Here is a 13,292-nt window from a genome sequence, read left to right as displayed (position 1 = left end):
TTTGTAATCATGAATAAACACTATTAAATTAATCTGTTCATGTGTACAGCCTCAGGAAACAGTATATCTCTGTACACGCTGCAACCTAAGCTTTAGATCATAAACCCCCAAATGCCCCTATGCTTGCCATCATAAAGTCAGCAGGTCATCACGAATAAAAAGAGGCTGATTGTGTGTGGGCTGACTGAACATATCCAGTAGCTTTAAAAACACTATGCAAGGTCATAAAGACCTACTTAGTCACCGTTCTGTGATTTCCTGACACGGGGCAGGAGAGTGCAGAATCTGTACTGCATGATGGAGACACGTGGACAGACACCGCAGAGATTCTCTCACCTGTGTGAACTGAGAAAGGCCAGTGACTCCTCTCTCCTCCTCCAGTCTTAATGGTCAGCGTGGGGCTGTTGGGAAGCTGGATCTCAAGCGTGTCATTCTCAGGTTCCCAGGTAGGGGGCGTCACACTCCCCTGCGCGGGGCTCTGACTGCCCTTCGCCAGCTGGTCCTCCCCAGCAGCGGCGGTCGGAGCCGCGCCGGACTCCGGCGTTTTCTCTTTGGCGGTGGACGTCGGGGCGGTCGCCGTGGCGTTCTCCCGGGCGACGGTATCGTTCGCTCGAGCCTCCGCGTCCCCCGGCGCCGTTTTGTCCTTCTTCGTCCTCACTTCCTCCTCGTCCTCGCCTTCCTCGTCTTCCTCCTCTCCTTCCCTCTCCCCCTCCTGCCCCTTCTCGCCCTCGCGGGCGCCGTCGCTGTCTTTGCCGGCGGCGGCATCGGCGTCGGGGCTCTGAGAGGCCGCTGGCTGTTTGGCGGCGGGTTGGCGGCTGGGGCTGGGGGCGGGGGTGGGGGGCGAGGCGGGGCTGGAGGGTGTGGTTCGGGCGGGCCAAACGGAGCTGGGGAAGGAGGACAGGACCCCCCCACTGAAGCCCAGGCCTGCCAGCAGGGTGCTGGTTACCACGGACGCCACCGTCGCCTGGCTGCCGCTGGACGAAGGGCCCATCCCTGTCGCCATGGAGACGAAGGAGAAGGGGAGGCCGGAGGAGGTCCAGGTGGACGAGCCCGAGCTGATGGGGGCCATGTCTGCAGAAGAGGCTGGAGATACTGTGGGCTGAGAGAGAGAACAATAGAGAGATAGAGGGATAGAGAGAGAGAAAGAGAGAGGCACAAAAAAAGTACAATTTTACATTTACATCCGATAAAGATACGTGTCAAAATTAGCAGTATCAGGTATAGGGGCTGCAAATGTTTTTTGTTTTAAAATACACTTCCAACAACTGCAAAGCTCCAATGTGGGTTAAAAAGTTTAAGCCTATACAAATAGCACTGTAGGCTACATTAAGTTTGACAGTTACCATACAATACTGCCGAAATATCATGAAAATCCTAAAAACAAAGGAATCATGGAAATGCCTAAAAATGGGGAAAGTCACGAAATCCGTGGCACCAGCGACTTCCATGACAAACGCCAAGCCTTACCAGTATATCCCCATCACTTCATGAAATCCCCACCTTAATTATATGCAATTATTACTATTGTCATCATCATGCTATATTATTGTGGGGGGGTACTGTTGCCAATGTACTTTATGTGAACTAGACTGAATGTCAAAAAAGAATAAATAAATTTGAAATCAAATTTACATGCAGCAACATGCAACTGAAGTAATAATATTGCCATTTCGTAAGCCTATCAAAACAGTTCATGCAGTCCCAAATGAGCTGCTAGACATTAGCCAACACATACCATTCCAGTTTTCACTATTCTTGTCCCCTCAAATATCCTGGTGGTATTTGCTGGAATAAAGCATAAGAACACGTTTTACATCAGCATCAGATCACAATCGCACATGCACAAATGTACCCACAAACAAAAACACATTCAAAGTTACCCAGACGATCTATTCAGAAATACTGGAGAAATAAACCTTCACAGCTTATCAAAAAAATAATTTCAGCCACTTTATTTCTCTCAAGTAGAATGCTAGCGGGGAATATTGCGGTTGTCAAAACCACCATAACAGAAGTAAAACTCAAAGGAGCAGACCTTAGTTAACAAACAATAGCTATGATTTATTCATGCGAGGCCCATGGATTGCCTAAAAAAAGGTCTTCAGGTTGAACCGCAGAGCGGTTGTGTTCCACATTCGTGTTTTTCCATTTTTGTTCTCGCCTGAAAGCACAATGTTAAGTTCTTCAAAACAGCAATTTCTGTTGCCTACAAGCAATGCATCACATAACATTTTTTCACGTCTTCATTTCCAAACAATCATGAACTTGGAAAAACCCATCTCTGTCACATTTTATATTTTGTAAACAAATCATTAAAGACAAGATGGCTTCCAGACCGGCAGACGTGGATGTGATCATGACGCATTTTCATGCATTTTTTTTTATCCTGTAACTACAAAAGCAGCAAAGGAACACTTGTTCCATGTGCCATAGGGTAGCATCATATGAGCACCATAATGTTTGGGACTTTTTTTTTCTTCTTGATTAGGCTTTGTACTCCACAGATTTAGATTTGTAATCAAATGATTCACGTGTGGTTAAAGTGCAGATTCTCAGCTTTTATTAAACAGGTATTTTCATACACTTTGGTTCACCATGTAGAAATAACAGTACTTTTTATACATGGTCCCCCCAATTTCAGGGTGTCATAATGTTTGGGACAAATGTCTTCACGGGTGTTTCTAATCAGTCAGATGTGTTCAACTGCTTGCTTAGACCAGGTGTAAGAGAGCTTTCAGTATCCAGTCTTGATCTAGACTTGCCTTTGGAGTCCCTTCTTAAATCTATGGATGTGTGTATGTGTGTGCGTGTGTGTGTCCGATCCTTGATATTTGCTTCAAAAGGCTTTGCTTCCTTTAAATGGATAAAGCAGACCCAGGAATTGAAGAAGTGTGTGTGTCTGTGTGTGTGTGTGTATGTGTGTGTGTGGAAAGGCTAAGCCGGGTTTAAGTGGATAAAGCAGCCCCAGGAGTCAAACCTGCACCCTCAGATTGTGTGCAGCATTGCCAAAATGTTCCAGCCAGGTCTGGCAACTTAACTGCAATCATCAGCTGCCTTTTTTCAAATATCTGCCTGTGTCAGTTACCAGGGCTTTCCGAACCAGGCAGCTGCACACAGTCAGAGGAAGACTTTGATTGAAGGCGCTTCGCAAACACGGAACAAAATGACACCTTTCATGTTAAATTCAGCAACGTGACCTTACACGTTCCAGCATTCCCCTCTCCGGGAAGACAAGTCCTCTTTATTGTTTGAGAGTTTTTTTTTCCCCGGTACTTTCTCTCCGCACTGACCTCTGAAGAGAAGGGTCTGGCTGAAATCGCTGCGCAGGTCCCTCTGACACACGGCCTGCACTCTGAAGAGGTACAGCACGTCAGGAGACACCTGTGTGATGACAGCCTCCTGTGGAGGAAAGGCACGCACGCACGCCCACACACAGACGCACGCGCGCATAGGCGCACAAGCACGCGCACACACACAGACACACGCACAAGCACAACAGCGCCGCCGCACACCCACAGCAGCACGCACACCCACACCAGCAGCATGCACACACACACACACAGACACACGCACAAGCACACACAAGCAGGCACGCACACACACACACAAACATACAATTGTATTACTCTATGTGAGAACTACAGTCAAACATAGGAAAGGGCTCCATGTGTGCACACACCCACAGTCACACACATATACACACGCGTGAGCACACGCACATACGCACACATACACGCACACGCTTGCATAACCTTCAGAGCCCACCATGAAACTCCAGCCCGTTGATCTGTGTTGTGATTGGCGAGCTGCAGTATGCGCTGGACGTATCTGTGCTTTAACGGCACACGCGCTAGTGTTTGGACCCAGAAAAAGCAGCAGATCAGCCACGGTGCTGGGGGCACCGCTTTGATACGGGCATGGCGTGGGGCATGTACCCGCGGCTCCCCGCAGGTCAGGGACACGTGGGGGAGGAGGGGGGGCTGGGGAAAAACAGCCCATGGAAACACACAAACGCAATGCAGGAACAGCCAATGCCACGAATATATGATGGGAGACATATTGCTTGGTTCCTGCAACATCTGCTTTACGTTACATCGCGTAACTCGCCTGTACCAAAAAAAAACCTTAGCCAGGGCGACCATTTTCACACGTCATCCATTCATAGAACTGAATATTTAATGAGAAAGAATCCAGAACCTTGCTGAGTGATAAATAAATAAATAAATAAATAAATAACGCAGTCCCGCTGCCCCCTGGTTATAAGTTCAGGGGCTGTGAACGCACAGTTCCGCGCGATTAAGCAAAAACAGCAGCCGTGACGCATCCGTCAAACTCTTGAGCTCTTCGGCGAAGCGCGCGGGTCAAGGAAGGGTGAGATTAGCACAGCAAAGCCGCGTCCCGCTCCTCCTTCCTCTCCCTTCCTCCCCCTGCCTCTCCCGTTCCACCTGCCCGTTCGCGCACCTCTCCTGACCTTTCCCGAGCCGGCGGGGGAGACGCTCGCCTCTCGTCTTCCTCTCCCGTCAAGTTCGCCTCCTCCCCGCGTTTGCGGGAGTTTTCGGCGGCGAGCCGGCGTAACAGATGGCGTTCGCGGCGCCCGCTTTCCTCCCGCCCGGGTTTTCTATTGACACTCTGACTCAGCTGAATTCAGATTCTCGCGATCCCCCCCCGCCGGACATGGCGGGGGCAAACGAGAAGCCGAGCCGTGTTTTCCGGCACTTTTCCGGCGACGGTGCTTTCCAGAAGCGCCGCGATCTCCGAGCGTGCCGCGTATCCGCGTGTCATTAACACACAGCAGCGGATAGCGGAGCTTCGCTGCGACTGCGCTAACGTCGTGACGAGAAACGCCCGCGGTACGGGCGCGTTTAGAACCGCCCCTCCCCGCGCGTTTACGATTCACTTTCCGTCGCACTGAAATCGGACCCGCGAATCACCACGTCCCCTGAAAGGCGGGAATTAATAGCGTATTAAAATCGGGACGGGCCCCCGTTCCGTAATTTGCCCGCGGGGGTTCTCCAGGCCACGGGCCGCCCGGCCGGGGGGTAAATTTGGCAGTAAGTAACGGCGCTTGTCCTTTGTCCGCCTCTCCGCGCTCTGATTTACGCAAGTGGCACTCGGTCTAATTTTTGCTGAGGACCTTTTTCCCCCGGAGTGGCCCGTGGTAATGAGCGAGCGGCCGCAAAGTGGCGAGGCGTCGAGTGGCTTCCGACTGATTCGCCGCTGATTGCGCGCGGACCGCCGGTCCCTTAATGTGACCCAGATAACAATGATGTCTCGGGAGGAAATTGAAAATAAAAATGGAAATTAAATGCGAGAGAGACAGGAAGAGGGGGGAAGAGAGAGAGAGTTAGAGAGAGAGAGAGAGAGAGAGAGATGGAGAGAGAGATGGAGAGAGAGATGGGGGAGTGGTGCAAGGAAATTAGATTTTGCCGCTGATTGCAAGGAGTGAACACACAAAGAATGAAAGCCGTGAGCTGAAAGAGCCCGGACTATTCCGGCTAGCGGTCTTCAGACACTGTCATCAGACCCTAGACTCCCTCTGAAATGAGTTCCCTTTTTTCGTGAGGAAGACCCTTCCGCACTTTAATACGGTCGTTGCTTGGCTGCCTGCTTCTCCCAGATTGATATTAAATTGTTTACACCGAGAGCAGTAAGTGTCTGGAATGCTGTCAACCGTCCCAGGCCCGCTGGCATAAATTCAGTTTTACAGAGAACATACGTCAAAGATCAGACATATTTTATACCACAGCTTGGTTAAATACGTGCTTCGGACTGGTGGAGAGGGTGTTGAATATTTCTTCTATAAACTGCATGGAGTAAGAGTACAGCAGCTATGAAGTAGTTCCAGGGAAAATGACCTTTGCGCCATTCCAAATCAAGACTCTCAATAATCTGTTTCAGTGAAACATTCTATTTAAAACAGAAGAAGGAAAAAAACCTATCAAGTTAATAACAACAACAACAACATAACACTCCTACATATTTGTTTAACTGCATTTGAATGTTGAATTTTTTCTGGCGCAGGTACCCAAGTTATAACCGATATAAACCACTATGGCCTGTGGATTTATATGAAAATAAACCTCAGCTTTGCCTCAGCACCGTATCTCACCACCCTGTCATGACCGTGGTTCATTCCTCACTTACAAGGCTTATTTCTATAGCATCACGGAGCGCTAGTCATCACACTGACAGCAATCCCCAGTGTGGCTGCTGAGATGGAACAGAACCTGGCCGGGTCCACACTGAGTGACTAGGGGGATGGGGGGCGGTGACCGGGTTGGTTCTCACCAGGTCCTGGTCGATGTCTTTGCTGAAGGTCCTCTCGTACGCCTCCTCATTCTTAGTCCAGCTGTAGGAGACCATGAAGCTGACGATGGGGTGGTAAACCGTCAGCGGTCGAGACCAGGTCACCACCAGCGCGGTCCTGTTCAGCGGGTGGACCTTCATGTTTATGGGGGCGCTGCTGCACACTGCAAGAAGGGAAGGGAACACCAAAAACGGTCGTTAGGAACGCAAACATGACTCCAAAACCTAGTGGCTGCATAGTTACACAGATATCTGGAGAAGCCTGTGAAGCCAATTCATTTTAAAATCAGCAGACCATGAGGGTAAAGATGGAGGACAAAAAATGCCTTACCGCTTCACCTTTCATCTGTTCTAGCCAGAACGTGGCGTGGTTGAGCCACCTGAGGTAAAGGCTAAAATCCTTCATTATGAAGCATTCAGTGCTGAATCATCAGGCCATCTGGCCGCAGCAGTTTCAAAAGGGCCAAATAATGCATGAGTTCATATATTTCCGCCTTCGGGCATTTTGGTCAGTTCCTGCCTGCACTTGCAATCCTACATGCCACCACTAGATGCTGCTGTAAGCCAAGGTTGAGGCAGAGTCCCTGGCTTTGTGCAACAGCCGTGCTTTTCGAAAGCAGCCTGCATCCCAGCTCCCGGTAATCTCCAAAGCAGAAGGTGTTTAATCATTGAGCATGTCAGGAAATGGAATAAATTGCCGAAACCTGAAACTTGGATTAATTTGCGAAGGAGATCAAGCAGAAATGCTCCTCTCCTTTTGTTCTGTCAAGACAGTGGCCTGCACTGCTGGGCCATTTACCAGCATATGGGAACCATTTCCAGATTATTATTATTATTATTATTATTATTATTATTATTATTATTATTATTTTATATGGAAATTATACAACTGGAATATTACCCACTCATTTGAGTACTTTTTGACAGTTATGAGGCAGATAGGAGGTGTCTGTTCCTGCCACCCAGCCTGGTGCTGTTTGCAGACTGGGAGAGACACTGTAGGTGGGGGGTTCGGGGTCTTGGGGAAATCGTACAGAATGTTTTTTCTGGGGTACAGCATTGTTTGTTGTTCCGCTCCTGTGAGTCTCCGTGTTCTTTTTCTGCTAGGCCAGTACTATGCAAACCCCTCTCTTTGTTATTAATGTAGCCATGCAACCAAGTGAGGGGGGGAGGGGGGAGGGAGAGAGAGAGAGAGAGAGAGAGAGAGAGAGAGAGAGAGACAGCACAAGAGAGAGATAGAGAGAGAGAATGAGGGAGAAAGAGAAAGTGAGAGAGAGAGAGAGAGAGAGCAAGTGAGAGACAGACAGAGAGAGAGAAAGAGAGAGAGAGAGAGAGAGATCCACAAAATTTTATAGGGCATCCATAAAGTCCAAACAATTCTTTATAAAATACAGCTTTAAAAAACCCAAGCGAACAGCTCAGAAAACCTTCCCCTCTGAAACCTCTAAACTAACACTAACTCATACTGACAGAAACCAGCTTCAGGTAAGCACTGTTTCAAAACTGACAATTATAAACAATCAAACAATGCAACAAATCAAAATGAATATTTCCCAACGATCAAAAATAAACTTCACTGCTATCAGGTTCTAAAAACACACTAGCTAGGTATTGTTCTTTGTCAGAGATACAAGTAAAGGCTCAGTGACTGTACCTTACTAATGAAAATGGGTAGACATAAAAAGTAATTAACCAAAGATTAATATTTATTTGATAACTATAGGGTGGGAAAGGTAGACAGGGACTTTCTCCTACATTATCAGCCATAATTTTTTTTTTTAAGAGTAAATTTTCTGAACACAAAAAAAAAAAAAAAATTCTTCCCTGACAGATGAAGACAAGCTTCAAGTCCTTTCAGCGTAAAAACCAATAGCTCCACTCTCTGTGTAAAAGGAAGATGTCCAATGTGCTTCAAGCCAGCTAAATAAAAGAGGTGCTCAATGGTCAAACTAGAAAAGTCAGACAAGCCTGTTCATTAAACAGTGCCTTTTGCCCTGAGCAGAGTGTGCTCCAGTGTTCCTTATTCCGGGCCAGTCCCTGTGAGGTGTCTGGGGTAAAGATTTTTTCTCTAGCTCAACTCTTAGCTCAATATGCATCAGCCAGCTACAACAAGTGAGTGACCCACGACACGGCCTAATCAATAATAACATAATAGAGATATACCTTAGGAACATAAAAATAATATCTACAATGTTTTTTCCCTCTTTTACAGCATCAGTCAAAATGTGTTATAATTTCAGTATTTTTTCACATGTTCATTGGTTAAAATGTATATATTTAAATTACACTGTGACAGAAAGACAGAGAGAATGAGCGAGACAAAAATAATCATAGAGATGAAAACACAGGCAGAGTCAGCACAATGCAGACAGAGTAAGTGACACATGAAAGCAGACAGTGGGAAAAAGAGTTAGTCAGGCAGTTTAACAGCATGCAGGACATGGAGTGTGTGTGTGTGTGTGTGTCTGTGTGTGTATGTCTGTATGTATGCAAGTGTCTCTGTGTGTGTACCTGTGTGTGCGTACCTATCTGCGAGTCTGTGCGCCTATGTGTGTGTGTATCTGTGTGTATGTGTCTGTCTGTCTGTGTGTAAGTGTCTGTGTGTGTGAGTGTGTCTGTCTGTCTGTGTGCGTGAGTGTGTCTGTGTGTGTGTACGCGTGTAGTAGCCAGAGCAGAATCAAAGATGTTTATGCTAAATGAAAGCCTTTCGTCCTTTACCACCTGAAGCTCCATTCACTCCTCACACTGATGGATGAGCGCTGGCAGTTCACGAGCCCCACAGTCTTCACAGCAAGCAATCACACCTACAGCTATGACTACAGCTGCAGGTACAGCTACAGCTAAAGCTACAGCTAAATCTAAAACTACACCTACAGCTATGATTACAGCTACAAATACAGCCACAGCTAAAGCTACAGTACATCATGTACAGCTAAAGCTAAAACCACAATACAGCTGCAACTACAGCCACAGCTAAAGCTACAACCAAATCTAAAACTACACCTACAGCTATGATTACAGCTACAGACACAGCTACAGCTAAATCTAAAATTGCACATATAGTTAGAACTGTAGCTACAGCAACAGCCACAGCTACAGCTAAAGCTAAAGCTGCCAATACTGCTGCAGCTACAGCCATAGATAAAGCTACAGTACAGTGAGGTGGATTTATCCACAGAGCACAGAACAGAGGTGGAGGTCCAGGTATAGGAAGGGGCACCATTACCTCACTGCGGCACAGAAGGGGAGGGGCAACTACCGCTCTCAGTCAGCTATTACGAAAATATAATGGGGAATTCAGCAGAACCATAGTGACGCAGACCTCAGATTTATGAACTTACCATTCACTTGAACAGGGTATGAACACAGTAGCAGCATAAAGAGTTATGCATATTCCAGCATCTCGTCATATAACGCAGATTCTCTTTGATAGAATCACTGATATGGAGTGAGCAAGACACACTTTCCATTTCTCTCCCTCTGCACGTTGAATCTAAAATCAGCAGGATAGGAGCACATTTCCAAGGGAGCGGTAATAATGAAGCAAAAGCAACTGCGCTTTTGCGCCTACACGTAAGGCGTCGTTTAAATGCACTGCTCAGGACATTGGCAGATGCTTTTATTAATGAACAGTGGTAGAAGCGGTTTCGTATGACTTACGCATAGATCTGTCTCGGCAACTCGCTGGCAGATTGCTGTTCTCTCCTCAATGTGCCCTCATTGATGCCGTGTCTGTCATGATATTGCAGCTATAACTACCCTTGCTTGCATTAAAACTCACTCACAGTCCAGCCAGCAAGCTTAAACTCAATATTAGCAAGACTGGTACAGTAGCATATTTAAGAGTTGTCAACTGCAGACAAGTCTCTATTAACTTGGGGGGTAACTATTGATGAAAACAATTACATTACAATACATTACATTACAATATACAAAGAATAATCATACCATGGAATGGAAGGCAAAAACAATCTCATAAAAGCTTCTAGTAGGATTACCAAATTATTTTAGTTCCCATAAATGAAATCCAGTCCAGATCCTTCCATCTGTTTCACTGCACATTTCATACGCAGAATGTAAATAATAAAACAGGGCTTCATGGCTTTCGCGTGTCTGTGAAGAGACAGGACCGTGAACCAAAATGGGCATTCCATTCACAGGATGTGACACACGGAAGTTTCCTGAAGGCTGTAAGATCTGAGGATCTGAGCACAGTGCCCTCCCCTGTTCAGTTTCATTCAGTTTTCTTAAGTTTTTAATTTTCTTTTTTGTATATGTATGAAATGTATAAAATACACAACAGCAAATTGTGCAAGTGGGAGAAAGAAACAATGACTCCCTTATAAAATTAAAGACAAAATGGGTAATCTGATAGAAGAGCAAGTAACCTATATGAAGAGCAGGTAATCTAATAGAAGGGAAGATAATCTAACAGATGAGCAGGTATTCTAATGGAGGAGCAGGTAATCTAATGTAGGAGCAGTTTATCTAATGGAAGAGCAGGTGATCTAATTAAAGATCAGATAATCGGATGGAGGGGCAGGTAATCTAATTAAAGATCAGATAATTGGATAGAGTGGCAGTGATCTAATTAAAGAGCATGATATCTGATGGAGAAGCAGGTAATCTAATAAAACAACAGGTAATCTATTGGAAGAATAGATAATCTAATATAGGGGCATGTTATTTAATGGAACAACAGGGAATCTACTAGAAAAGCAGGGATTGTAATGGAGGAGGAGATAATCTAATGGTGGAGCAGGTAATTTAACAGAAGACCACGTAATCTATTGTAAGAACAGATCATCTAACAGACGAGCAGATATTCTAATGGAGGAGCGGGTATTCTAATGAAGGAGTAGCTTGTCTAATGGAAAAACAGATAATCTATTAAAAGAGCACGTATTCTAGTCGAGGAGAAGGTAATCTAATGGCAGAGCATGGAATCTACTTGAAGTGCAGATAATCTGACTATTTAATGGAGGAGCAGCTAATGTAATGAAGGAGCAGGTAATCCAATTTAAGATCAGGTAATCTGATGGAGGAGCAGGTCATCTGAAGGAGAAGCAGGTAATCTAATGAAACAGCAGTTAATATACTAGAAGAGCAGCTATTCTAAAGGAGGAGAAGGTTATCTAATGGAGAAGAGGCTAATCTACTGGAGGACCACGTGATCCATTTAAAAAGGGGGTAATCTGATGGAGGAGCAAGTAATCTAATATAAAAACAGGAAATCTAATGAAACAGCATGTAATCTACTAGAAGAGCAGCTATTCTAATGGAGGAGCAGGTTATCTAATGGAGAAGAGGCTAATCTACTGGAGGACCACATGATCCATTTAAAAAGGGGGTAATCTGATGGAGGAGCAGGTAATCTAATATAAGAACAGGAAATCTAATGAAACAGCAGGTAATCTACTAGAAGAGCAGCTATTCTAATGGAGGAGCAGGTTATCTAATGGAGAAGAGGCTAATCTACTGGAGGACCACATAATCCATTTAAAAAGGGGGTAATCTGATCAAGGAGCAGGTAATCTAATAGAAAAACAGATAACATCATGGAAGAATACGTAATCCAGCTAATCCAGTTAAAGAGCAGGTATTCTAATGGAGGAGCAGCTAATCTAATGAAGGAAGCAGGTCATATAATAAAGGAGCAGGTAATCTAATTTGTGCATGGTTTATTTACATAAGTGAGTGAGAGAAGGCAGAAGCAGCAGCAGAAGCAGTTCATGTGTGACAGCATTTGCTTTCAGAAAGGCAGTAAACCGCAGCGATTCTGGGCCGTGGCGCTTGGAGGGAGCAGGCGGGCGGAGGGGTGGGGCCGCCACGGTGACGTTAGCTCTGCACCCCGGGCTCGCGTCTCGCACCGAAAGCAGCGCGGTTCAGAACAACAAACCCACCGGATTTACGGAGGGAAGCCGGTATTTTCAAACTAATCACGCCACCTGAGCGGAGCAGGGTTTAAAACGGCGCTGACTGAAGCGGAAACTAAGAGACAAGCGGTTAAATAACAACAGCCAGGAGTCAAGTGCCTCACAATTCGGCTAACGGCACTCCGAGTTTCTGACCGGTGTCTGAGCTGGCACGACCCTGGCAGTGCCCATGTCTGCTACTGTGCTACTTTCAGACAGCAAGGGGAGAGCGTGTTGAGATCCAGCAGCTTGAGTTCCAAGACTAGAGCAGGCAGCAGTGAAGCATGATGGGTACGGACCTGGGCTTGTAACCTAAAGGTTACACGCTACTGTTGTATCCTTGAGCAAGGTACTTAACCTGCTATTGCTTCAGTGTATATCCAGCCATGTAAATGGATACTAGGTATTAAAAAAAGTGATAAAATTATGTAAGTTTCTCAGGATAACAGTATCTGCTAAATGCCAGCGAGGTAATGCAAAATACCACATTAGTGTGAGCGGCATTCAGTGAGCAGACACAGAGTAAGCATAGCAAGCAGTGCGTCGACTCTGCTCTCTTCTCTTTCAGCTGTTTTCCCTCCCTTCATTTCTGGGTCACTGTGAGAAACCCGCTACGGGAAAGAGAACGAAAAAGCTGTCACTTCTCTGTTTTTGAAGTTTGATGTTTTTATCGCACGTGCAGAAATAACTAGCCTAGAGAAAGCCGCGGCTCTTTCCCCTTCATACCAGTGCGTTGAGTCTTCAGCGGCTCCAGAGTCTATTACTGTCATTACACCCTGCGCTCCTTTTGACATTTCTCTCTTTAACTTCACTCAAATCACTTTCTGAGCTTGCACACGGCGCTACGCACACAGCCACCGTGCACACATTCACATATATCAGCCTTTCCCCCAGAAATTGTGTTTGGATAGGAGGTGACCCCGAGAAGGGGGGCGGGGGGGGGGGGGGGGGGGTTCGGTGGTTGGTGGGAGAGGTGGAATACTTGCTGAAAAAAGAAAGTGCTTTTCTTATGGGGGAAAGAGACGCATGCTAATGATAACTTTTTTATTATTATTTACAAGCATAACATAG

At 46.1% G+C, this 13,292-nt stretch overlaps 1 protein-coding gene across 2 annotated transcripts in view; it reads right to left on the bottom strand.

Moving 5' to 3' along the window:
• LOC135234582 (receptor-type tyrosine-protein phosphatase gamma-like) overlaps positions 1-13,292 on the bottom strand; it is a 292,580-nt gene that overhangs the window by 48,128 nt on the left and 231,160 nt on the right. For both annotated transcript variants that reach the window (XM_064299308.1, XM_064299310.1), the window contains 4 exons: positions 6,289-6,470; positions 3,291-3,399; positions 1,736-1,785; positions 337-1,099 (listed from right to left, as the gene is read on the bottom strand). In XM_064299308.1, coding sequence (XP_064155378.1) covers positions 337-1,099; positions 1,736-1,785; positions 3,291-3,399; positions 6,289-6,470 — 1,104 coding nt within the window. The remainder of the gene's footprint in view (positions 1-336; positions 1,100-1,735; positions 1,786-3,290; positions 3,400-6,288; positions 6,471-13,292) is intronic.

This window comes from Anguilla rostrata, chromosome 11 (assembly GCF_018555375.3).
Source record: "Anguilla rostrata isolate EN2019 chromosome 11, ASM1855537v3, whole genome shotgun sequence".
Classification (NCBI taxonomy): Eukaryota; Metazoa; Chordata; class Actinopteri; order Anguilliformes; family Anguillidae; genus Anguilla; species Anguilla rostrata.
This window is presented reverse-complemented; position numbering and strand designations above follow the sequence as displayed.